At 39.2% G+C, this 27,747-nt stretch overlaps 1 protein-coding gene across 3 annotated transcripts in view; it reads left to right on the forward strand.

Annotated features, from left to right (window-relative positions):
- Nucleotides 1-246: 246 nt before the first annotated feature.
- Cibar1 (CBY1 interacting BAR domain containing 1) overlaps nucleotides 247-27,747 on the forward strand; it is a 31,296-nt gene continuing 3,795 nt past the window's right edge. Inside the window, exons 1-8 of one of the 3 annotated variants that reach the window (XM_076563880.1) lie at nucleotides 247-5,680; nucleotides 6,131-6,365; nucleotides 7,349-7,369; nucleotides 8,474-8,542; nucleotides 9,170-9,271; nucleotides 11,527-11,547; nucleotides 13,066-13,170; nucleotides 26,009-26,122. In XM_076563880.1, the coding sequence (XP_076419995.1) occupies nucleotides 5,448-5,680; nucleotides 6,131-6,365; nucleotides 7,349-7,369; nucleotides 8,474-8,542; nucleotides 9,170-9,271; nucleotides 11,527-11,547; nucleotides 13,066-13,170; nucleotides 26,009-26,122 (900 nt within the window). In that variant the 5' untranslated portion in view covers nucleotides 247-5,447. The remainder of the gene's footprint in view (nucleotides 5,681-6,130; nucleotides 6,366-7,348; nucleotides 7,370-8,473; nucleotides 8,543-9,169; nucleotides 9,272-11,526; nucleotides 11,548-13,065; nucleotides 13,171-26,008; nucleotides 26,123-27,747) is intronic. The other 2 variants (XM_076563881.1, XM_076563882.1) reach the window with 2 other exon arrangements.

Genomic DNA, 27,747 nt, shown 5'->3' on the forward strand with positions numbered 1-27,747 from the left:
CTGGAGGCTTCCTCTGTGCCAGTTAGCTTTCCTAGCCCCAGAGGGCACTGAGCAGGCACCTCAAGGATAAAAGCATCAAAGGTCTTACCCAACTGTGAACCATATGAACCATGAGCCCAGCCTTCCAGGGAAGACATGCAGGGTAGCAGTAGTAGCAATACAATGAAAACTAATAGAATATAATAGAAGATAGTTTCATGGAGAGTATACTAATAAAAGATCAAAATAGCATATAAACAGGTTCATTTCAGTGAGCAGTATGTACTTCAAGGGAAACAGCATGGGAGATATCATGGCAACTTGGTAATCAGAAAAAAAGAAAGCCTCCCGCTGCAGGTACTTTTTTTTTTTTTAGCATAATTCTATATATTCTAAGCATGGGAAATCCCAGTCAAGACCTGGAGAAGGAACGTCCCGGCAGAAGGAACAACACACACAAAACCCACTCTGAAGTAAGTTTGGTGTTGCCAGGAACAGAAAGACGATTCAGCAGAACGCTGCAGGTAGGCGAGGGAAGGTACGTGGGTGGCACGAATGAGACACAGCCTTTAGAGAACGAGGATTTCAAATTTCACAAGGACAGTGGAAGCTTGAAAAAGTTGTCATGATCTGATGTGCATGCACTTAGCTTACTTCAGCATAGCAGTGGTCTTGAGGAGGATGGTAAATGATGATGGGAGGTGGTGATAAGGGTGAATTTAAAAGGCTATACATAAGAAGTGAAGAAGTGAATCACAATACGCTTTTGAAGGTGAGACATATGAAAATGGCCAGTGTGGGTAGAGAAAAGAAACGGTAACTCCTAGGTTTTTTACCTGACCTGTTGCTTGAAAGATGGTGTAATTTTCTGAGATTTGCAGTTCTGGAGAGAGATAAGAACTGCCGTGAGAAGGAGGAGACAATTTGCCTACCCTGTCCCTCTCATTGGCCAAATTTTAACCCCCTTTTCACCTTCTCATTCCTTGAGTCTTAGTTCAGGCTCATTTTCGGTGAAGTTCTTCAAGTAGGTCAAACCAAAGCTCTGCTTTAAGTACATGCTCTCTTGGTGCCATGTGGGTAGATCCACTCGATACATGGTGTGGTGGTTTGAAAGACAACAGCCCCCAAAGGGAGGATGTGGACTGTTGAAGTAGGTGTGGTCTTTTGGAGGAAGTGTGTCACTGTGGAGGCAGGTTTAGAGGTCTCATATATGCTCAAGCCACGCCCAGTGAGACAGTTCACTTCCTGTTGCCTGCAAGATTCAGAACTCTCAGCTCCTTCTCCAGCACCACGTCAGCCTTCACACCACCATGTCCCACCATGATGACAATGCACTGAACTTGTGAACTATAAGCCAGCCACCACAGTTAACTGTTTTTTTATAAGAGTTGCTGTTGTCATGGTGTCTCTTTACAGCAATAGAAACCCTAACTTAGACACATAGGTTGGCAAACAGAAGCAGCCACTACCCAGGTCCCTGATAATTAGTGTGCCACTCTGGTCTGGACCATCTGACCTACATCAACCAATAGTGTAGAGGCATATATGACAAATGCAGACACTTTAAAGGCATGTGTACAGTGGGGCTTGCCATGTCTTGCTGTGTTAAGTGTGGAGACCAGCCCCCACACTTATTTACCCCAGGAACTCTTGAGGAATGAGGAATAAGAGACTTAGTTAGAAATAGAGAAGAGAGAAACAGAAAACACAAGATAGACTTGGGTGAGCCTGGATCCTTATCCACAGGCCCAGAACTTTATTCCAAAGGTCTATTTATAATAATGCCAAGGGGTGGAGCAAAAGACCTCCCCCTTGCTAGTTACAGTCACCTGGTACCCCGACCCATGGTCCAATCAACCTCTTATACAGTCCTGCTGGGTACAGCCACTAGGAAACCTAATGGGCTCCAACAGTTAAGATCAGTTACATGAGTCTGTGTAGTGGGCAGTTGGGATTTATTAAGACATAAATTGGGGAAATGCACTCACAAATACAGAACTGAGTAAACAGCTGAAATCGTCCTCTGTTCTGCCCGGGAGTGAATGTGCGCCCTGTGTCTGATCACACCAAGGGCAGTGTGGCCCCTCCTTCTTTCCTTTCAGGAGGACATGTGCAGGCAAGAAGTCAAGAAGTCACCTATGCCAGCAAGAAGCACCGCCTCTACCGGGCTGGATAGCCCAAGATGACGGGTGGAGCAAATACTACTACATTGCTTGTTGCTTTAGAAAGAGGCTAACCTGCTGGAAAATAAAAACCATGATGCCTCTGCTGACAGGCTCCTGCAGCATGACATGCTAGTTAGACCACCTGCATTTGTCTACTTTGCTGTTGTAAAATACCTGAGGCTACGGGGCTGGAGCAATGCTCTTACAGAGGATTTGATTTCAATCCCAGAATTTACATGGTGGCTCCCAGTAGCCTGAAACTCTGGTTCCAAGGAAACCCATGCCCTCTCTGACCTTCCTGCACACACACGGTGCATATAAACTCAAGAGAGACACATGCATACACATAAACACAATAAATAAATAAATCAGCCTTGTTTAAAAAAATACCTGAGGCTGGCAAATGTACACAAATAAAGGTTTATTTGGTTCACAATTCCGGATATTCAAGGGCGTGGTGTTAGTGGTTCTGCTCTAAAAGACTCCACTTAGCAGATTTGGTCATAATGGCAGCCGCATGTGTGGATGGAAAAGATCACATCCAGATGGGGCCAGACTCTGTTTCACAACCCTCTCCAGACAACCAAATGTTATGGAATATTATTTTATGATGTGTTACATTTATTTATGCTGTGGAATATTTGTTTAATGATACAAAAATGTATTTATTATTTTATGTTGCATTTGTTTAACTCTGTGAAGCTATGTTGCTTTGCCTGCCTGAAACACCTGATTGGTCTAATAGATGAACAGCCAATAGCTAGGCAGGATAAAGGATAGGCAGGGCTGGCAGGCAGAGAGAATAAATAGAAGGAGAAATCTGGGAAGAGAGGATCAAGAAACAAGAGAAGGAGGAGAACACCAGGAGCCAGCTACACAGCAAGCCACAGAGTAAGAAGTAAAGAAAGTTATACAGAATAGAGAAAGATAAAAGCCCAGAGGCAAAAGGTAGATGGACAATTTAAGTTAAGAGAAGTTGGCTAGAAACAAGCCAAGCTAAAGCCAGGCATTCATAAGAATGAATAAACCTCCATGTATTTATTTGGGAGCTGGATGGTGGGCCCCCCAAGGAGCAAAGAACCAAAGAGTAAAAAAGAAAAAACAAAACAACAATAACAAAAAAAAATTAACAATAACTAATAATAATGGACCAAAAAAACCACTTTAATCCCTTCCAAGAGTGGTAGTCTCCATGGCCCAACATTATCCCCCTAGGCTCCTCATCTCAAATGTCTACATCTCTCACCACACATTAAGGAGCAAACCAAGCCTTCACATCATGTGCTACTGGAGGGCACACTCAAACCACATCCAAACCACAGCATTTAATGAGATTACACACTACTAGCAGACTCACCACCTGGAGAGAAAGGTAGGAAAGAGTCCAGCTGAACAGAACCAAAGAACTACTATCCATCCCATTCCTGAACCATCTAATACGTTTTTGTAAGCCACTCAGTTTTATAACTTGTTATGCAACTAAAGCTGGCACAGTAGCACATTTCCGGGTTGCATTTTTGTGTGTTTGATGGTTTGGTGTGGTGGTTTGAATGTAATTGGCCCTCATAAGCTCACAGGGGGTGGCACTATTAGGAGGCATGGCTTTGTTGAAGTAGGTGTGGCCTTGTTGGAAGAAGTGTGTCACTGTGGAGGTGGGCTTTGAGGTCTCATATATGCTCAAGCCACTCCCAGTGTCTCAGTTCACTTCCTGTTGCCTGCAGATCAAGATGTAGGACTCTCAGCTCTAGTACCATGCCTGCCTGCATTCTGCCATGTCCCACCATGATGATAATGAACTAAACCTCTGAAACTGTCAGCCACCCCATTAAATGTTTTGTTTATGAGAGTTGTTGTGGTCATGGTGTCTCTCCACAGCAATGGAAATCCTAAGACATTTGGCTAGCTTTATCTGTCCCCCAAGGCTGTGAGCTCTATCCGAGCAAAGACTCTTCTAACCTTTGGTTAGAGCTCTATTCTGAGACTATGGGCACTGGGCAGCTGGCTTCTGCATAAGTACAAAGGAGAAAGGAGGCATGTGCAACATGAGAGAGCAGGGGTCACTAAAACAGAAGTAGTAACAAGAGGCTCTGAAACACAAGTTACAATATGAAAGAATAGAGGGATGCAGGGGGTAGCTGTTCTGTCTATGACCTTGAAGCACCGCCCCGGAGAGGCAGTAGGTAACTGCTCCACCTGCCTAGGATCTTGAAATACATGTCCCAGGGGCATGGCCTCCTGGACCCTTAAGACCTGGGATGCAGTAGGCATCGCTCTCTCTCCTTGTGGTTTTCGGATGCTGAGATGGACCAGGCGGAAGAACAACATGGATCATAGCTCGGCTTTCCAGGACCCCACGATAACTCTCCCATGCTGTGATGACTTTTATCACTAATAAATGTGTTGCCCTTTATGCAGACTCCATGGATTTCTCACTCTAGGGGAATTTAAAGCATAAGTTATACAAGAATAGGACATCCATTTGTGCAAAATAACCCTTCACAGAGTTGTAGAAGGCACTGATGAGTACAAGGCAAAAAAATTACATTTCCCCTGCTTCAAGGAGAGGACACAAACTCAGGAGTATACTAGTCAAGCACGGGAGCAGCCCTAACATAATCTTTCTCATAAAGTAGAAACTGCAAGGGGGAAATTAATTAAGATGAGGCAGTAAGCACTAGTGTGCTACTTAGATTCCATTTGGCTTTTTTGTTTGTTTTGTTTTGTGTTTTTGACACAAGCTAGAGTTATTCAGAAAATGCCTCCATTAGATTGGCCTGTAGGCAAACTTGTAAGGCGGTTTTCTTGATTGATGGTTGATGTGGAAGGGCGCAGCCCTTGTGGACAGTGCCACCTCTTCGCAGGTCATCCTGGGGTATATAAGAAAGTCAAGTGGAGAAGCCAGCAAGCAGTGTTCCTCCATGGCCTCTGCTTCAGTCCCTGCCTCCAGGTTCAGGCCCTGAATTCCTCAATGAGCTGTGGCTTGGAATATGTCAGCCAAAGAAACCCTTTCCTTCTCAACTTGTTTTCCGTCATGGTCTTATCACAGCAATAGAAATCTAACTAATAAAGCTGCTCTTTCACAAAGGCAGCTTCCAAGAGCCCACACTGTCGCGTTCAGCAGAGAAGCAGGGGGACAAGCATGGCATTAAGTCCTCACATCCAGAAGCAGAGCCCGGACCCCATTCACCTTTACTTTCACGTCCCCCTTCCGGTTACTGGTGGGTTCTTTTCCCCTGTACTTCCAGGGGCCGGGAGGGCTCCAGAGCAGCACCGAAGGAGGATGCTTGGTGGTCCCTCTGCCCAATGCCCTCTGGTCTCCCTTGCCCTGCCCTTGACCGCAGGGGCGCCCGCCGCGTTGCCACGGAAACGCCGGCCAGGCGCGGCGGCGCGCACAGCGCGCTCTCGCCTCTCGGTAGAAGTGGCGGCGGCTCCGGCTCCCGCGCGCCCTGGCGCCCCGGAGCCGCGCTCGTTGGGCTCCCACCCCGGGTCCCCGGCGGCGCGCAAGGCAAGATGTGGAGGCGCAACCTGGAAGACCGGTAACCGCCCGGGGCCTCGTCCTCCAGGCCGCCCAAGGGAGAGGGCCGGGTGGGCGAGGGGAGCCGGGCCCAGGGATCGGAAGCCGGCCGGGGCGTGAGGAGGCCGCAGGGTCCCCGCGGCGCTCTGCAGCCCGTCCTCCTCCGGGCTGCAGCGAGTACCGGGCCGAGAGAGTCTCCCGGCCGACCCATCCTCCTGAGCTTGGCCCGGCCCCGCCGAGGTACAGAGCCCGGGAGGCCGCTGGTGCCCGGGCCACGGCTCGCCTCTGCCTCCCCTTCACGGCGGGCATGGCCGGGGCCTAACCCCGGGCCTGCACTGTCCAAGAACTGAGTCGGGTTCTAGAGAAGGGCGGGCCTCCGGGAGAGTTGGGAAGGTTGGGCCTCCGGGTGTTTGCATATAAAATTGACGGGGCACCATCTTAATGTTTTAAGAACAGTGTCTCCTTTTTCTAGAGATGCTCAAACAAAACAACTGCAGGATGCTGTCACAAATGTGGAGAAGCATTTTGGAGAGCTTTGCCAAATCTTTGCTGCTTATGTACGGAAAACGGCCAGGCTGCGAGACAAAGCCGACCTCCTGGTTAATGAAATCAACGTGTATGCCTCTACCGAGACCCCAAATTTAAAGCAGGGTCTGAAAAACTTTGCCGATGAGTTTGCCAAACTTCAAGATTACCGCCAAGCAGAGGTATGAAGTGCGGTCATGGTGTCATTATTATAAGTCCAAGAAGTAATGTAAAGGAATTCTGGAGACGTTTTCATTGTAACGTATCTTAACAGAGGCGAATGCACACTTGATAATGCATTTCCTGTGGACCACGTGAGTCCACTATAGGGAATCTTTCTATGACCTGACAGCTTTCGAACTAAACCTAAGGTGTGTTTGAAGTCTTGAATTTCCCTATTCATTTGCCAATTTTGGTTACAGGTTCAGAAAAGGTGGCAAATATAGCGCTCATAGGGAAGGAAATCGCATGTGTGTCCCGTGTGCATCAAGTGCGTTTTATAGAATGCCAAGAGACGAGAATGCTGTAAATGGGCAACATGTTGCTGATATTCTCATGATTTGAAAGTTGACCAATCGGAAAGCTGTGGTTTATAACACAGAAGCAAAACCAAGGGATACATCTGAGAGTTGGCTGTGTGGTTGGTTTGAGGGACCGACCAGAGCCTTGCTCTTGTGGGCTCTTTCTTAAAACAACAACAGCAAAACCCCAGTCTTCTTACTTTGATACCTCGTAAGCCCTTTCACATACTTCTTTTAAATACTAGTTTACTCACAAACGTCGCCAAGTTTAAACTCCATTGCTTTTTTACTTTTGTAACAAGTGTCATTGTTCTTTTTCATGTTTAAAGCCTAAAACAAATTTCAGTTACCAAAAAATTTTGAACTTATCATCATTATTCCTTTTTGAGTACTAATCACTCCAGGATACTGTAAGGAAAATGTTGAGTTCTTGGCATACATTTCTTCTATAACAAGCAATGCTCAGTTATACATGGTAATTGGTGATTCAATGTTTCAAAAGTAGTTTTTAGTCACAGATAATCCTAAAGTCCTATTTCACCAATAATTTCCCTTTCTAGAAATTTTTTATGCTACTTATCAAATAGCAAAGTGAATTGATTTGCATTTGCTGTGCTCTGTTTCCTGCTTACCAAATGATGGAGGTGCTAATGAACAGGACAAAGGTAGGCAAGGGAAAGAAACAGAAGCTGTTAGGACAGCTTTGGCTAATCCACATAGTGTGTGTTATCAGAAATGGGATACATTAAACTGTCCTGAATATTCGTAACTCTGATTTCAGAATTCTGAATATTTAAATGTTAATGAGAATCTACTTTTTACATTTTCCTAAAATCTTTTAAAATGAAACATCCATTTCCAGAAACTAAAGAATACATATGAAACAAAATTTCATTGATTAGGTATGAAATGAAAATGCATTGATTAGGTAAAAATGTATCCTTTTAAAAAGCATTTTATTTGCTGTAAAAAATGTTTGTTTTAAGCAGTAGCTGTAATCTGATTACCCACCCTGACAAAGTTTCAGTGCCCCATAATTTTCTTGTATATGTATTTGTAGAAAAGATCCTTCTCCCATTCCTTTTACTAGTGCTAGTAAGAGAATTGCTATTATTTTTGATAAAAATGTAAATGAATATGAGAAAGTGTTTAATTCTAGATAAAAAGACCAGGTGTACAGTTTGGCCGATGAGTAACACCAAGCTCACTTACCTTGTTCTCTAGGCTCCTATAACTTATAAATGTCTGTCTAAAGAAATGCAGCTAATACAATAATCCCCAAGCTGTTTGCTTTTGAGAGTTGTGTTTCCTTAAATGTTCTTAGTAACACTGTATCTTTCAGATTCAGTTTTTCTGAAAAATTGGGTTATAGGAATTAGGAGACAATATCTGTAATTCCTGACAATATCTACTTAAACACATGAAAATGGTAACTGTCCTAAAACTATAGATGTCTTCAAACTTCCTGGGAACTACAGCTGTAAGGTGAATGCTATGCTTGTTCAAGGATGAGCATTTAGAAGTGCCAGGCACATTCCTGTCAGGCTGCGGCTGTTGCTGTATGGTTTACGTTTTTAATGAATATTAGTAATATCCAGATGATTATCCTTTTATAAAGTTGTCATAGAGTATCATCTTAACTTAAAATTCCAAAAGTATTAATGTCTATAGTATTTATTTCAGATTAAACAGGATAGATTTTATTTCAGTATTTAAATTTTGATATTTCTATGTTTCTTTTCAGTTATATTTTATATAATTTTCAATAGGTTGAAAGGCTTGAAGCCAAAGTAGTTGAACCGTTGAAAGCTTATGGAACCATTGTAAAAATGAAACGGGTAAGTAAATCCATTTTTTAATCCATTTGGTAGTATGACAAGGTATGGTTTTTTTTTTCTTTTTCATAACAAATACAAAAATAACATGAGCTATTGTTTTTACATACTTTGAAAAAAATTTGAATCTTTAAAAATAATAAAGCATATTTACCAAATTTGCTAAGTATACTAATATTCTACTCTAGCAGTAAAAATCATTATTATGGAAAATTTTTAAAATATGTAATGAATTTATATATTTTTGTTTTAAAGCAGGTGACTTGTATTTTTAAAATCTGACAAACTGTTTTTAAAATCAAATTGGAGTAAAATTTACACACAATAAAATACTTATTTTTTCAATGTTTGGATTTCATGAATACATGTGCTCTTTTAAGCATCACCACAACCAAAATTATTTGTAGTCATGAATTTGTGTGGTTCATTTTCTACTTATATTGTATCTTATTTTGAGAAAATATCAATGAAATACATGCTCTCGTGTGCATACACACACACATTGTACAGTACTCATAACTCCTGTACTCACAGTGCCTAGATCAAACAAGAAGCATTCTTTCATTTTTAACATAGAGTGTTTTATTTTTTAAGTTAGAAAGTTTTATTAACAAAAATGCTTATTTTCAGGATGATCTCAAAGCAACATTAACAGCAAGAAATCGAGAAGCCAAACAGTTATCTCAGTTAGAAAGGACTCGCCAACGAAACCCATCCGATCGACATGTGATTGTATCCTTTGGATTTTGATGTTAAAAAAAAAAAATAGTTTTATAAGGTATGCAGTACAAAAGTAAATGTATATGGAAATTATATATCTCTAGTTCTAAGTGTGTGGAGAATTCTCCTGTCAGTGGCAAAAAAGAAACCCACTTAGGAACCCTTACAATAAAAAGTAGCCAGATGTAAAGTAGTTATTCTTCCTGATCCAATCCTTCTCATTTTTCAGATAGACTATGCCCAAATCCACTCAGAAATGTAGATGTTTTCAGAGTAAATTAAAAAGTAAATGCTAATGTCTCAATGCCCTATCTGCTGTACTTCTAAGGAAGGAGGAAAAATTCCCACAATGGCCTTCATCAAATTAAAAAAAAAAAAAATACATGAAACCATAGCTATAACTTTCAGTCAAACCTTTGGGAGATTTGAGTATAGTTACGGTCATAGCAAGACACTATAGTATCTAAATAGGAGTGTTTGCTGTAAAAGGGAGCTTCTAGAAAACAAATTACTCCCTGAACAACAGAAACATACAGTGCTAGCACTAACATCTCCCTGTGGCCCCTCCCCATTCTACCTTACCTGTGTCTCCTTCCTACTCAAGGTTGATACTGCCAGCCCAGCCAGACTCCACTTAAGGAGTGGCTCTGTGGGCACTGGGGGTTGGAGAACACCTGTATTGCTGAAGGCAGTCCCCCACGCAGTGATCTGGGGCTCTACTGGTTGTCTGGCCCGTCTTCCTCTGGACAACCTTCTGCTTTAAACAAGAAAAAGCAGAGGGGCAGTTCAGTTGGGCTGGTGCAGAACATTTGTTGGACATTTATTGCAGCTTAAGATTTCCAATTAGAGTCTGTTTGAAACAAGCTGGACAAACCTGAGACTGCTACAAATCCACGCCCGACCACTCTGCCAGAGGTTAGGGAATCACCGGTGTTTGAGAATTAAGTCAGGAAGCAACATTTGTTTTGTTCTTAGGGAAAAGAGCTCTGAAGGCAGGTAGAAATAATACCTGAAATCCTGCATAGCTGTTGATTGACTCATAAGCGTTCATACGATCTTTAGCACAGAAGTGGATATGCTGCTAAGTCTAACTTTGCTGACCTGTACGTGCTGTATCAGCGCTGCTGTGGAGGAAGGAGGTGTCCTTATGGCACACCTAAAAAAAGATGGGGAAAGCAACCTAAGTGAGTTACAGGTGAATTGTTCTGCTCTCTAAATAGATCTGCAGAAGGATTCTGACAACCTGAAACCAGAACCTAAATGACAGTGTGCATGTAAAGATATTCAATGTAAAAATAAAAATATAAGGTGAAGAGCATTATAGTATTTTTACAGGGTAGACCCTTACAACTGAGCTATTTACTCAGAAGTATGCTGAAGTTCAATATGGAAACAGAATGGAGTCCCTTCTTTTGGTGACTATAATCCTAAGATCCACCTCTCCACCCTGAGGCACCAGATGACTTCTGAACAGTCTGTGACAGTCTGAAAGTTTTGACCAACTCTACTGGCTATACTGATAACTGTTCATGGAACTGTACCTTAACATACGCAAGATTGGTTCATTGTAGAATTCTCAGCAATTTTCAGTGAATATAATAATTATCACAAATGTACATTTTTCTTTGCTAAAGAATGACTCTGGTTGAGTTCTGTGCTCAGGAAGAGGATTTCAGACTTTAGAAATGGATTGAAATTCCTAGAAGCTGGAATATAAAGACCCAGCTGTGGCTTCTACTTCCCCATGCTTTCCTTTAGACAGTCTACAGAGATTCCTTCCCAATTTTTAAACTTAAATATCAGGAAATGAGAAAGGCAAAGACAAGATCACACAATAAAAGTCAAAAAACTGCCTATCTATATAATATAATAATCATTAGGAGTCATCTTGAATCGTCTCGGAAAAGAATGATCAGACATCAAGTAACTGACAGCAACTGTTTTCAGAACAGCTCTCCAAAGGGGCTCTACATTTGAACTTTCTGTTTTTAAAAGAAGCCCAGAAGTGTACAGAAAAAAAATTAAATAGCTTTTATAGTTTTTAATACTAGTTAGGGTTAAGTTGAAAGTCTTTGCTTTTAAAAACTATGCTTTATATGGTAAATATAAACAAATTCAGATAAAAGTTGATATACCTTTAAATGCGTAGTATCTTAAAGTTGTATACTTACACTAATTGTAAGAGCAGTACTATAAAGGTATATAAGTATATTTACAAATGTTCGATTCTCTTTGAAATGTATTTTTTCCTTTATGAAAATTTTCAGTCGCAGGTGGGCAATAAAATGGTGTGTCGAGAAATGGATCCTGAGAGTAAAGCCTTTTACTTGTTTTAATTTACAGATTCTTTTAAAAGAAAGCAATAGCTAAATGTCAGAATATTACATCTCAAAACTTTGATGACAAATGCCAATTTTTATACAGTTCACTTTAGAGAAAATATAATTTTAGTATAATGCACAAAACTTTATTATGAATAATTTAATCTTAAAATTGAGGTATATCTTTTTAATTGTTGGTACTGCTTAACATTTAATGTGTGGAGGCAACTATTGTCCTAAAGGAAGAGATGCTTAAAGAGAAATAACATGATTAAATTGGAATTTTCTGCACTTAACAGTATATATTGCTGCAGTGTGTACCTGAATTCTTGATATGCAACTAGGGTAACTTAGGAAACAATTTTTTGAAAATCTCTGTAGCTGCAATTCACAAGTAAATAGCAATATTTAGATAGTAACCATGATAACTGGTTTTACAACATGGATCTTGACAGTCTGGGGTGTATGTCACCATGTATAAAGCAACACATTAAAACTTGATATATGTATTTATCCATAAGCCAAACCAAAACAATGCACTTTTGTTAGCTTGTAAGAATCTGATTGATCTGATTGAGCTTAGCTTGATAGTACATGCCTGTAATCCCATTACTTGGAAGGTAGAAGTAGGATCAGAAGTTCAAAGTTATCTTCCACCAGTTAATAAGCTTACAGCCAGCATAGACCATGTTATATATATTCCAAAACTATATAGATATAGATACAGATATAGATAATGGTGACATATACCTGTAATCACCGCAGTGAAGAGGCAGACACAGAAGAATGTGAGTTCATGATCAGCCTGCTTAGAGAATCCTAGGATAGCCCAGGCTATATAGGGAGACTCTGTCACAAAAATTATGTATCTAATGCATTTGGGGAACTCTTACAAGTAAATAGTGATAAGATACTTGAGTGTCACTAGCCTCAAGCACTTGTATATTGTGATAAAAAATTTGATTCTGTGTAGTGGAAATTGTTATAGCTATAGGTCTTTTTACTGTGTGCTCTTAGTCCTTCACAAAGATTTATTTAGTTCATTTAATATATAAAATAGTCTTGTGCGATCATCGTTATTTTACAGATACAATATGAAAGCATTGAAAATACCAACCAAAGCCAAGTCTTGTCTCTGGGGGTGAGGGGTGAAGGAGCGAGGATTAAATGAAGGAGAGGCTGATAAGTGGCACAGACTGGACTGGAGGGGAGTAGTAGAAAACGGTGATCCCCAGGGCACCAGAGAAACCAGCTTTCAAGACGGGATTTTTGTTTTGAGACCGAATGTCATTTAGCAAACTTAAAGTTCTCTAGTGCATATATCATTTAATATAGTTCTTTCATTGTATGTGGTAAAAGGTAAATTTGATCTGTTTATACTTTATGCCAGAAAAAGCCAACACTGAAATGGTACCTTTTGCCAAAAGATTCAATGACATGGATTCTGATTGGAATCTTTCCTTTTGTTGGGGGATTCCCTTTTAGGCAGAAACTGAATTACAGAGAGCCACGATTGATGCCACCCGAACAAGTCGTCATTTGGAGGAAACTATTGACAATTTTGAAAAGCAGAAAATGAAGGACATAAAGGTACTTAACTTAATACAGAATTTTTTCTAATGTTACTTAAAGTTAGCCCAGAGTCCTTAAGTTAAAAAAAAAAATTATAGACCAAAATATATCAAGTGTTATTATGAATACAATGACATATTATAGGAGCTATAATCTTTTTTTTTAATTAATTACTTTTTTTTTTACATCCTGACTGCAATTTCTCCTCCCTCCTCTCCTCCTAGTCACCCTCCCGACCCCCATCCACTCCTCCTTTTCTCTTCAGAAAAGGGCAAGCCTCCCATGGATAGCAACCAGCCATGGCATATCAAGTTGCAGTGAGACTAGGCACATTCTCTCCTATTAGACTAGACCAGGCAACCAGGTAGGAGGAAAGAGTACCCAAAACAGGCAATAGAGTCAGAGACAGCCCCTGCTTCCACTGTTAGAGGAGTCTGAAGTTCAAGGTACACAACTGTAACATATATGCAGGAGGCCTAGGTCAGTCCCATGCAGGCTCCCTGGTTGTCAGTTCAGTCCTTGTGGTATGGTGGAATGACCTTTGGGTTATATGCCCAAGAGTAGTGTAGCCGGGTCTTGAGGTAGATCAATTCCCAGTTCTCTGAGAAACCGCCATATTGATTTCTAAAGTGGCTGTACAAGTTTGTGTAAGACAAATTGTTAAACAGTCTTATTACTAAAAAAAACCCAGAGCCAGATATTGGGGTGAAAAACTGAGAGATTAGAAAAACAGAAAGAAACCAACCACATTCTTACCACTTAGAAATCCTCAACCAAAGAGAGCTACTTCCTGTATTCCCACACCTATATGCCTTTCTGTTCTGCATCTCACTTTCTCTCTCCGGCAAACTACATCACTTCCTGTCTGTTTGTACAAACCTCCAGACCTCTATGGTTAGTGCTGGGATTAAAGGCATGTGTTACCATGCCTGGCTTTGTTCCCCAGTGTGGCCTTGAACTCACAGAGATCCAGATGGATTTCTGCCTCCCTAATGCTAGGATTAAAGGCGTATGCTACCATTGCCTGACTTCTATGTTTAATATAGTGGCTGGTTTTTTCCACTGATCCTCAGATAAACTTTATTAGAGTGCACAGTATATTGGGGGACACAATATATCACAAGTTTGCACTCCCACCAGCAATGGAGGAGTGTTTCCCTTGCTCCACATCCTCGCCAGCATGAGCTATCACTTGAGTTAATGATCTTAGCTGTAGCTGGAGTTTTCCTGCCTTGCCCACAGTCAGGACAAATCTTTGTCACCTGCCAGTCCCACAGCCGCTCAGACCCAACCAAGTAAACACAGAGACTTATATTGCTTACAAACTGTATGGCCGTGGCAGGCTTCTTGCTAACTGTTCTTATATCTTAAATTAATCCATTTCCATAAATCTATACCCTGCCATGTGGCTGGTGGCTTACCGGCGTCTTCACATGCTGCTGGTCATGGCGGCGGCTGCAGTGTCTCTCCGCCTCAGCCTTCTGCTTCCCACAATTCTCCTCTCTCCTTGTCCCACCTACTTCCTGCCTGGCCACTGGCCAATCAGTGTTTTATTTATTGACCAATCAGAGCAATTTGACATACAGACCATCCCATAGCATTAGCCATTCTGACAAGTCTAAGATGGAATCTCAAAGTAGTTTTAATTTGCATTTCCCTGATGGCTAAAGATGTTGAACATTTCTTTAAGTCTTTGTTGGCCATTTGAGATTCCTCTTTTGAAAATTCTATTTAAATCTGTACCCCATTTTTTAATTGGATTATTTGGTTTGGTCATATCTAGTTTCTTGAGATTTTATATATTTTGGATATCAGCCCTCTGTTAGATGTGGGATTGCTAAAGATCTTTTCCCATTCTGTAGGCTGCCGTTTTGTCCATTAGACGGTGTCCTTTGCCTTACAGAAGCTTTTCAGTTTCGTGAGGTCCCAGTTATTGTCACTCTTAGTGTCTACACTGTTGGTGTTCTGTTCTGGCAATTGTCTCCTGTGCCACTGTGTTCAAGGCTATTCTCTACTTTCTCTTCTATCAAGTTTAGTGTATCTGGCTTTATATTGAGGTCTTTGGTCGACTTGGACTTGAATTTTGTGGGGGGTGATAAATGGGTCTGTTTGATTCTTCTACATGCAGATATCCGGTTAGGCCAGTACCATTTGCTCAAGATGCTTTCGTTTTATATTTCTGGATACTTATCAAAAATCAGGTGTCCATAGGTATGTGAATATATGTCTGGGTCTTTGATTCGACTCCATTGATCAACCTTTCTGTTTTTATGTCAATACTACTTGGTTTTTATTCTATTGCTCTGTAGTACAGCTTAAAATCAGGGATGGTGAGACATCCAGAAGTTCTTTTATTATACAGGATTGTTTTAGCTATCCTGGGTTTTTTATTTTTCTACGTGAAATTGAGTATTGTTCTTTCAAGGTCTGTAAAGAATTGTGTTGTATTCTGATGGGGATTGCATTGAATCTGTAGATTGCTTTTTTAAGATTGCCATTTTTACTATGTTAATCCTACTGATACGTGAGCATCGGAGATCTTCCCATCTTCTGATATTTCTCCAATATCTTTCTTCAAAGACTTGAAGTTCTTGTTACTCAGGTCTTTCACTTGCTTGATTAGAGTTACACCAAGTTATTTTATATTATTTGTGGCTACTGTGAAGGGTGTTCTTTCCCTGATTTCGTTCTCAGCTTGTTTATTGTTTGTATATTGTATACTGATTTTTTCTTTTAAGTTAATTTTGTATCCAGCCACTTCCATGAAGGTGTTTATCAGCTATAGGAGTTCCCAGGGAGAATTTTTGTGGTCACTTATGTATACTATCATATCATCTGCAAATAGCAGAAGTTTGACTTCTTCCTTTCCAATTTGTATCCCCTTGATCTCCTTTAGTTGTCTTATTGCTCTAGCTAGAACTTTAAGTACTATATTGAATAGGTTTGAAGAAAGTGGATAGCCTTGTCTTCTTCCTGATTTTGCTTTGAGTTTATCTCCATTTAATTTGATGTTTGCTGTCAGCTTGTTTTATATTGCTTTTATTATATTTAAGTATGTCCCTTGTATCTCTGATCTCTCCAAAACTTTTATTATGAAGAGGTGTTATATTTTGTCAAAGGCTTTTTCAGCATTTAATGAGATGGTCATGTGGTTTTTCTTTCAGTTTGTTTATATGATGGATTAAATTGACAGATTTTCATATGTTGAACCATCCCTGCATCTCTGGGATGACACTTACTTGATCATGGTGGATGATCTTTTTGATGTGTTCTTGAATTTGGTTTGTGAGTATTTTTCAAGTATTTTTGCATCAATGTTCATGAGGGAACTTGGTCTGTAATTTTCTTTGGTGAGTCTTTGGGTATCAGGATGAGTGTGGCCTCATGAAATGAATTTGGCAATGTTCCTTCTGTTTCTATTTTCTGGAATAATTTGAGGAGTATTGATATTAGCTCTTCCTTGAAGGATTTGGTAGAATTCTGCACTAAAAAACCATCTGGCCCTGCTTTTTCTGGCTGAGAGACTTTTAATGACTGCTTCTATTTCACTAGGGGCGATAGATCTATTTAAATTATCTGATCCTGATTTAACTTTGGTAGGTGATAACTCTTTCTTTTATATTTTCCAATTTTGTGGAATTCAGGTGTTTGAAGTATGACCTAATTATTCTCTGTATTTCCTTGGTGTCTGTTATGTCCTTTTACTTTCTGATTTTGTTAATTTGGATATTTTCTCTCTGCCTTTTGGTTAGTTTGGATAAGGGTTTGTCTATGTTGTTGATTTTCTCAAAGTACCAACTCTTTGTTTTATTCATTCTTCGTATTGTTCCCTTTGTTTCTCTTTTATTTATTTCAGTCCTGAGTTTAATTATTTCCTGCCATCTACTCCTCTTGGGGTGTTTGCTTCTTTTTATTCTAGAGCTTTCAGGTGTGTTGTTAAGTTGCTAGTATGAGATCTCTGTAATTTCTTCATGAAGGCGTTTAGTGCTATGAATTTTCTTCTTAGCACTGCTTTGGGTCCCATAAATTTGGGTATGATACGCATTCATTTTCATTGAATTTTAGGAAGTCTTTAATTTATTTCTTTTAATTTATTTATTCTTTGACCCAGTGGTGATTCAGTAGAGAAGTGCTCAGTTTCAATGAGTTTGTAGGCTTTTTGTTGTTTCTGTTGTTGAAATCCAGCTTTAATCCATGGTGATCTGATAAGATACAGGAGGTTATTGCAATTACCTTGTATCTGTTGGGACTTGCTTTGTGACCAAGTGTATAGTCAGTTTTGGAGAAGGTTCCATGAGGTGCTGAGAAGAAGGTATATTCTTTTGTTTGGGTGAAATGTTTTTAGATGTCTGTTAGGTCCATTTGAGACATAACATCTGTTAGCTCCATTATTTCTTTTGTCTGTATGACCTGTCCATTGATGAGAGTTGGGTATTGATGTCTTCAAAAATTAATGTGTAAAATTCAATATGTAACTTAAGCTTTAGTAATGTGGGTACCCTTGACATTTGGGGCATAGATGTTCAGAACTGAAACATCATCTGATAAGATAAAAAGGTAAATTATTGAATCTACTTTTAAAAAGGAATTACTTGTTTTAAAAATTTTACATTGGATTGGACTTTTGTATATTGCATACAAATTTTGTACTCACCAAAATAGGGTAAGTAATGAAATTTTTTGTCTGAATTTGTCAAATGTTAATGGACTAGACATTGTTAATGTAATTCTTGACTGTACATATTGTATATACTTATTGTATATACTTTTTCTTACATTAGCTATAACTTTTATTTTAAACAAAAAAAAGGGAAATGTGGTTGATATATTATGCACCCCAATAGACTTATCTGGGGGTCAGAGAACAGAACAGCCACAATGTTAAACATAGCGGTTAGGCAGTGGTAGCACACGCCTTGAATCCTAGCATTCCAGAGGCAGAGATCCATCTGGATCTCTGTGATTTCAGGGCCACACTGGAAACTGAGCCAGGTATGGTGGCACACACCTTTAACCCAGGAACTGATGGCGGGAAGCAGAAAGGTATATAAGGAGTGAAAACCAGGAAGTAGCCTTTAAGCTTTTAGGCTTTCAGCAGCAGTTCAGCTGAGATCCATTTGGATGAGGACTCAGAGGCTTCCAGTTTGAGGAAACAGGATCAGCTGAGAAGTTATTGAGGTAAGGTTAGCTATGGCTTGTTCTGTTTCTCTGATCTTTCAGTATTCACCCCAATATCTGGCTCCAGGTTTGTTTTTATTTAAAAGACCTTTTAAGATTCGTGTTACAATCATCTTGGTGGATTTTTCCTTTGATGAGTATGAAATGTCCTTCCCTATCTCTTTTGATTAATTTTGATTTAAAGTCTATTTTGTTAGATATTAGAATGGCTTCATCTGTAGTTGGAAGTGTCTCCGGTCCTGCCTGGGCCCTGCGGTCAGGATGAATCTCTCCCACCTGGTCCTGTAGCCACTCAGACCCAAATAAACATATAGAGGCTTACTATTAATTACAAACTGTATGGCCATTAGCTCAGGCTTATTAGTGACTAGCTCTTACACTTAAATTAACCATAATTCTTATCTATATTCAGCCACAAGGTATATTTAGTACCTTTTCTCAGTTCTGTCTTGTCATCTTGCTTCCTCTGTGTCTGACTGGTGACTCCTGACTCAGCCTTCCTCTTATCAGAATTCTCCTCCTCTGCTTATCCTGCCTATACTTCCTTCCTGGCTACTGGCCAATCAGCATTTTATTTATCAACCAATCAGAGCAACCCACATTCACAACATACAGAACGACATTCCACAGCACTTCCCTTTTTCTGTCTAATCAAAAAGGAAGGTTTTAATTTTAACATAGTAAAATTATGTATAACAAAAGTTTATCAAGTAAGAATTACAGTTACAATATATAGTCTATTTGTATTTGGCAAATTAAAGAAAATATTTTATCTATCCTATATTTGTGAGTCTAAAGTTTCATATCTAATTTATCTTTTATCATAACTAAGCAAAATTAATTGTAACTATCTAGTTTTCAACTACATCAAAGACCCCATAAAGATATTAACATTACCTAAGTAAACAGGAAATGCATTGTAAGCAACTTCTAAAATTCTGGAAATGACAGAGACAGCTGCCTATCTAGATAGTCATCCAGAGTTCCTCTGCAACGATAGGGCATCCATTTTTCAGCCCATAGGCCTAGTCTCTCAGTCACTTCTGTGTCCTGTAGAATGTCTGGCAGTCTTCTCTGCAAAGCAGGAACCTGAAAGACCATTTTGCCTTGAAATAAAGCTGGCCAATGGTGAGGCAGAATAAGGTTAGGCAAGACATTCCAACTAGAGAGAGGAAGGAGAAAGGCAGAGCAGAGGAGATGCTGCTACCCACCACCAGAAGAACAAGATGTAAAGTACTGGTAAGCCACAAGCCATGTGGCAAAGTATAGATTTATAGAAATGGGTTAATTTAAGATGTAAGAGCTAGCTAGTGAGAAGCCTGAGCCATTAGGCCATATAGCTTAAAAATAATATAAGCCTCTGTGTGTTTATTTGGGTCTGAGCGGCTGCAGGACTGGGTAGGACACAGGAAAACTTTCAGCTACATATACCAGCTGGCTTCTTGGTTCCATTTGCTTGGAAAATCTTTTTCCAACCTTTTTCTCTGAGGTATTGGCTATCTTTAATGTTGAGGTGTATTTCTTGTATGCAGCAAAATGATGGATCCTGTTTTTGCATCCATTCTGTTAGCCTGTGTTTTTTTAATTGTGGAATTTAATCCATTAATATTGAGAGATATTAAAAACCAGTGATTGCTAATTCCTGTTATTTTGATGTTGGTGGTGATGGTGTGTATGTGCATGTGTGTGTGTGTGTGTCTGTGTGTGTGCGTGTGTGTATGGTGTGTAAGCACTTCTTATGGTTTTGCTGGTATGAAATTATTTTCCTATGTTTTCTTGAGTGAAGACAACCTCCTTGGATTGTTTTCCTTCTAGTGGCTTCTATAGAGCTGGATTTGTACATATTATTTAGATTTGGTTTTATCATGGATTATCTTATTTTCTCCATCTATGGTGATTAAAAGTTTTACTGGATATAGCAGTCTGGGTTGGCATCTGTGGTCTCTTAGAGTCTGCAAGACATCTGTCTAGGCCCTTCTGGCTTTTAGAGTCTGTTGAGAAGTCAGATGTAATTCTAATAGGCCTGCCTTTATATGTTACTTGGTCTTTTTCCTTTGCAGTTTTTTAATATTCTTTGTTCTGTATTTTTAGTGTTTTATTGTGTGGTGAGGACTTTGTTTTCTGGTCCAGTCTATTTGGTGTTCTGTAAACTTCTTGTATGTTTATAGCCATCTCTTTCTTTAGGTAGGGAAATTTTCTGTGGTTTTGTTGAAAATGTTTCCTGGGTCTTTGAGCTGGGAATCTTCTCTTTCTTCTATTCCTATTATTCTTAGGTTTGGTCTTTTCATCATGTCCCAGATTTCCTGGATGTTATATGTCAGGATCTTTTTAGATTTAATATTCTTTGGCCAATGTATCAGTTTCTTCTATTGAATCTTCTACACCAGAGATTCTCTTCCATCTCTTGTATTCTGTTGGTGTTGCTTGCACCTGTAGTTCCTGTTAACTTACCTAGATTTTCCATCTTCAGAATTTTGAGTTTGTTTTCTTTACTGTTTCTATTTCCATTTTCAGGTATTGAACAGTTTTATTCATTTCCTTCACCTGTTTGTATTTTCTCGGATTTCTTTAAGGGATTTATTCATTTAAGGGCCTCTGTCATCTTCCTAAGATTGGATTTAAGGTCATTTTCTTGTGTTTCAGCTGTGTTGGAATATCCAGGGCTTGCTGTCATAGGATAGCTGGGTTCTGGTGGTGCCATATTGCCCTGGCTGTTGTGTTTTTACATTGCCTGTAGTCATCTGGGTTTGGGCTTATTATAGGTTTAAGTGCTTAGGTTCTGTTTCCTTTCTGGTTTTCTGGCCTGAGTGGCTTGGGGTTCTGGTGACCAGTGAGACTTTAGATCCAGTAGGGTGTCTCCACTGAGGTTTTTGCTACCTGCATAACCTCTGGGGTGTTCAATGCCAATGTTGCTTCTAGGGTTCCAAGTACCTACTTTGTAGCCTCTGTGGTTCTGAGTACCTGCTTGGTTTCTGTGGTTCCTATTATATTGTGGCCTCCAGTAAAGCAGAAGTCTTCTGCTTCAGTTGTGGGATATGGAGCCCAGGGGAAGGGGTGCTGTTGGGGGCTGTTGTGTGGACTTAAAGGAGTGTTAGCAGGCAGTGGGCTAACAAGGACTATGGTGTCCAGCTCCATGATAATCCCCTCCCAGGGTCCAGGAAGAATCTACAACCAGCTGATAATTTTATCTTTGATGAAAAGAAATGAATCTATGTACAAGAAACTCCTAAGTCCATACACTTTATTATTCTGTGTCACTTATCTCTCTACACAGCTTCTATTCTGCTCTCATGCCTAGCTCCTTTCTTGCCTGATTTGTCTCTACCTTTATCTGTTGTCCCCTCTAAGTTCTATCTTAATTCTCTCATCTTAGTTCTGCCCCATCTAGGTTCTCATCCATCTAGTTCCTTCCTATCTTAGCTTCTCCCCCATCTCCTTCTCATCTTGTTCTTCCTTGTCTTGTTCTTCCCTATCTGGCTCTTCCTCATCTTCCATCTTGTTCCTCTAGTATTCTTTTTTAGCCCTCTAATCTAGTTCTTCCCCATCTTAGTTCATTCCTCTCCAGTTCTTACCCATCTAGTTATTCCATTTTCTTTTCCTCTCTCTCCTCCTCCTCATCTCCTTATTCTCTCAGTTCTCCCTAAGTCTCAGGAATCCAGTTATAAATTCAAGCAATAGCAACCCTCTGCTGGTCAAGCAAGATCACCAGGCTTGAATTCTTATGGGGTCATAAAGGCAGGTAAGAATCTTCCTCAGGCAGTGACCATCAGGCTTTCTTTTACAACCCAAAAGGGGAGTGGTAAAAGAGGTCATGCTAACGACCAGTTAGTATATCAAAAAGGGATCTATGTGCTCAGTCTACATTCCTATAAGTGGTTAGGTAAGAAGTTAGGAGTCTGTTAGTAAGGTTGTATAAGGAAGGAGGGTCTCACCCTAAATTGCACAAGAAATAAAGCTATCCGCCTGACCTAGGAGACAGGTGTTGTTTCGTTTGGCCTTGGATGCTTGATAGACATTTTAGATAAATACACTATTAGGAGTTCTTGGAAGTACACAAGAAAATCATTTTAGGAACCAGCTAATACATACATACACACACACACACACACAAAGCTAAAACATCACCAAGACGTCTTAAGCCATGGTTTGACCTTTAGAGAAGTCTTTGACTTTTCCAAGTAGTAGCTTTTATGATAGTAGCTGAATTCCATTATTTTCTTGTGGCTTACAGCAATGGGCATTATCTTACCTGTGGTCTCTAGTTGCCAGCATGGCCTCCAATAAAGCAGAAGTCTTCTCCTGGAGTTGTGGTCTAGAATCAAGGGGCTGTATTCTTAAGGAGCTAACATGTATTTATGTATCAGATACCATTCCTGGCACCTTAAACAAAGTGTTCCCTTTATACCAACCGAACTTTAAAATAGTTACTAAAAGTAAGCAAATACACAGAGTAACTTATTCAGGGAACTCCAACCAAAAATATGAACTGTAAACCAGTTGTGTTTTTAAATCTGCGATTTCCATTATAGTACACTGTTATTAATATCTATGGCATAAAATTAACAGCTACATTATTTTCAAAGATGTAAAAAGATTAATAAAATAACTGTGCTAATTTTATGTCAACTTGACCCAAGCTAGTCATTGGAAAGAAGGCACACTCAATTGAGAAAATGCCTCCATAAGACCCAAATTACAGCATTTTCTTAGTGATTGATGGGGGAGAGCCCAGCCCATTGTGAGTGGTGCCATTACTGGGCTGGTGGTCCTGGGTTCTCTAAGAAAGAAGGCTGAGCAAGTCATGATGAGCAAGGCAGTAAGTAGCACCCCTCCCATAAGCTCCTGCCTTGAGGTTCATGCTTTGAGTTCCTGTCCTGACATCCTTCAGTGAAGGACTATGATGTGGAAGTGGAAGCCAAATAAACCTTTTCCTCCCCAGCTTGCTTTTGGTCATGGTGTTTCATCACAGCAATAGTAACTCTAATTAGGACAGGAACATAAATTGTATCCACAATGATAAACTGGTTTGGTTCCAAATTTTCAAAACTGCTTTTATTGTATGACAAACCTGCAGACTTGGCTTTTCAGCATGTCTTTGATGACATTGTTTTAGGCGTCTTTGAAATGTCTTAAATACTGCTTAATGATCATTTTATATGCTATTAAAAATTAAGGATTTTTTTGGCTCACTGCAAATTTCCTGTAACAGCTGTTATTTTGCTGTATTGTCAATAAAATAAGAATTATCTGACAGTTGTAGGTAATTCATCTTTAAAAGCAATAGAATATTGCCTGATGATAGTTTTAAAACATGTCAGAGCTTTGGCCTCTAAATTAAGTCACATGGTCTATACTGTGCTATGTAATAGCAGATTAGTACTCAGAGTATCTAAAGAGGGTATTCTGAAATAGACATCTTTTCCAAGCTGAGAGGATATGGGAAAGCTGACATTCTTTGTCAAATTTAGGGTTAAGAGTTCTAAGAAAATTAGCATTGACCTGAACATTGAGAATGAAGAATTATTCCCTTTGCCACTTAACCACTAACCCTTCCTTGTACCTGCGAATGTTTTTCATGTGAAATCTGTGATCTTTGGGTTCACTTTTGTTTCCTACATGCAAGTGTTATAAAGTGTTTATATACAGGTGTTATAAATTTCCTGCTCAATTCCTGCTCATAAAACTAGGGCAGAGAAAGTGAGTGCAGAATTAGATGGAGGAGCTACACAGTGTGTCCAAGTTCCTCTTGTCTGCAATATTGTCCCCTCGAAAAAGTCTCTTGGCGTTTACAGGGAGAGGAGCAGGAGAAAACATCACCTTTGATGAAATGATATAGATATAATTTAAAAGCATACAACTCACTGCTTTTTAGGGTGTGCACCACCATCACCAGTTTTAGAACATTTTCATCATCTCAACTTCATACACTTTAGCTTTACCTCTCTGCCTGCTTACTAGCTCTAAGAAACCACGGTGGAGCTTGTCTCTATGGATAGGGCCTGGACATTCCACCATAAAAGAAAGTTTTTGTGTGTTCTGCTTCACTTAGCATGTTTGCAGGCTTATCCATGTTGTAGCATGCATCATTCTTTCATTGGTTTTGGCCAAATGAATTTGACTGTACAATACTATTTGTTTATCGATTAATCAGTAATGGCTAATTTAATTGCTCCCACCATTTTCATTTCTTATGTATATATAAGAAATAGGAGCAAAATCACTGGATCATGCAGTAACCACTTAACTATTTGTGGAGTTGCCAGACTGTTCCAAGATAGCTTTGTCATATATCCTTCCTAGCATTCAATAATGGTTCCTAATTCTTTTGACTTCTCAGTACTTAGAATTTTTAATTGTAGCCATATTGGTGTGTATAAAGTAGCATCTCACTCTAGTTTTCATAATCCTCAGTAACTCTTTTTTGTTTTGTTTTGGAGACAGGGTTTCTCAGTGTAGCCCTGGCTGTTCTAGAACTCACTCTGTAGAGCAGGCTGGCCTGGGATTCACAGAAATCCACCTTCCTCTGCCTCCCAAGTGCTGGAATTAAAGGTGTACACTACTACCTCCTAGCCCTAAGTAATGTTTACTGACCATTTGTATATATTTCCCTTGGAGAAACACCCATTCAGTTCTTTGTCCATCTTTCAATTGGGTTGTAAAGGTGTTTTTGTTTTTGTTTTTTGTCATATTCTGGATACAAGTTGCTTACTAAATAATAGGTGTCATTGTTTTATCACATTCTGTCAGCTGTCTTTCCTTTCTTGTGTTATGTGAACACATATTTTCAATTTGTGTAACATCTATTCAGTTTTTGTATTGCTTGTGGTTTAGTGTCACAGCTAAAAAACCATTGCCAAAGCGGGTGGTGACCTCTCTCAGCTTCCCTCTAAGTTTTGTCATTTTCATTCATGTACAGTATACAGTGCACCAGTGTTCACATTGTATGAGCTCAGGGTTCAGTTCCATTCTTTTGGTATCCCCTTTGTTGAAGAGGTTTCATTTTTCTGGAGTCTTACTGATGTGACCCTTACACAGTAGAGCAATGTCATCATTCTTCTGTGGGTTTTTGACCCTTTCTTAGGAAACTGACAATTAAGGAATTAATTCCTAGTCAGAAGCCATTCAGTCTTTTAAGGTATCCTGTCTATCTCCGGAAATGCTCAATATGAAATCCCAAGTGTATCTTAAACATAGTCCTATTCATTATGATACTCAGTTGTACATCATAGAGTAACAATTATTGTTGGTCATAGTTTCATGTCTTATCTCAGAAGCCAGTCTTATATAAATATATATATTTGTACATATTTGTATAAATATGCTTCAAAACTTTAACATGAATATTTATAGGATGTAGTACGGAAGTATATAGTTATTCACATTTAGTCATCTTTTTTTTCATTCAAATGTCAATTATCATAAAAAGAGAATTTTTTAAAAGAGAAAGAAGTGAATACTGATTAAGGCAACACTTTGCACAATTTAAATGTTTTGCTATAAAAAGTCTTCACATACTTATTTCAGTTATGGTTTGTCCTGCACAAAACCAACACCTTGTTCTTTAATAAAATTCTAAGACTATATAATGGAGAATATAAAACTCTATGGTTCTATAATAAACTCTTAAGTGCATAAAAACAATTTAAATGACTTTAAAATTCCAATCTTTGTTTTTCAGAACATATTTTCTGAGTTTATCACAATTGAAATGTTATTTCATGGCAAAGCTTTAGAGGTCTTCACTGCTGCATACCAAAATATACAAAAGATTGATGAGGATGAAGATCTAGAGGTAGGTCTACATCTAAACTCAATTCTTCTGCTAGTGTGGAAATGTTTGAGTTTGAGTTTGTATAGGTAATTATGTTGTTGTGTGTAACCCAAGTAACTGGTCTTTTGTGCTTTTCCATTTATGCATTGTTAACAGATGACACTCTCTTCAAGTACTCAAGCTAACGTTTAATCTTTACTCCTACCATGTTTTCTTCTTTAAAAGATTATCAGGCTTTTACATGACAATAATAGTAGCAAATATTTAGGTAATCATCACTTTGAACAGATCCGTGTATCCTAACTATGCTAATTAATCCACCAACGTTAATAAAACTTGTCCTCATTCTAAGGATGAGAAAAACTGAGAGTGAAGAAATTTCCCAGAGGTTGTTCTCTAGTTAGTGGCACAGGTGGGAGTGGACTCCAGCAGTCTATCAGAATGCTGTTCTCAAGGCTTTGTACTCAAGGCTACAGCGATAGTTGAGGACGGGTGACTTATACCATTTCCTGCATCGAGTAGCAGGCTCAAGTGATCTACTTTTCCTGCAAAACTGGAGTCCCCTTTCCAAGTACAGTCTCCTTTTTCTAACATTCCTGACCTGTGAACTGATACTCAAGTTCAGTTCTCTGGCCCTTCAAATTGTCCTCCTCATCCCAGAGTCCCTAGATATGTCCTTTAAAGTCATCACGGCTCTTACTCAGCTAGCTAAGTAGGTTGTGTAGAAAAAAACAGATGAAAAACTAAAGGTTTCAGTGTTGTGTAGCAGATGTATTTTTGAACAGTTTCCTTCACATTCCAGTGGAATAGTACTGAATAAATTAACTTCTTTACTTCATCTTCATGATAAAGTAAAAATTATGCCACTTACCTCCTAAGATGTCCAAGCAACAACTGGTTTGTTCAGCACCTATTATGCCAAGCACCATTCTAAGTACTAGGATCATGAATAAGAAATAGTCCATATTGTCAAACCAAATTACAATCTACCAGTGTTATCAAAGAAAACAAAAATTCTATGTAGCCATTAAAATTTTATAATTCAGCCAGTCCCATAACATGTGGGGTGTGTGATGGAAAGTTCCAGTCTTAAAGACAAAGGAGCTTGAGATGAGGATCCCTAGCAAAACCCTTATGATGGCGTAGATAATACAAAGGTCCTTAGGCTGTTGTGAACGAAGAGCAATGTACTTTAAACAACATTTAGCATGAATGAATGGAAACATGACCCTCCACCTATACCATCTAGCATACGTGACTCTGGGACCAGGGGAAGTATAATAATATGTGTTCATATAACCTAAAGATTTCTTGAAAACAAGAAAAATGCAGAGGGACATAACTTGTTTTTCTTCATAGTCATACTTTATGAGAACCATACATTTATTTGTGCAGCAGCTAACTTTTTGCACTTATTACAAACTACCTTGTTCCTCACATAAATAGTATTTCTCAGGCCCACTTCAACAATAATTACTGTGCTTTCATTTGAGAGGATATCCAGATCTTGTGATTGCTCCTTGATTTTTGGATCATGTTGAGAAATACACTGTCAATACATTCATTCTTCTGTAAATCTGTTGTTTTTACAGCAAAAGGTTTCGTCTTAATATTTGTTTAAAGTTTATCTCAAGGATTCCATATCA

This window comes from Peromyscus maniculatus, chromosome 2, assembly GCF_049852395.1.
Source record: "Peromyscus maniculatus bairdii isolate BWxNUB_F1_BW_parent chromosome 2, HU_Pman_BW_mat_3.1, whole genome shotgun sequence".
In the NCBI taxonomy this organism is placed as follows: domain Eukaryota; kingdom Metazoa; phylum Chordata; class Mammalia; order Rodentia; family Cricetidae; genus Peromyscus; species Peromyscus maniculatus.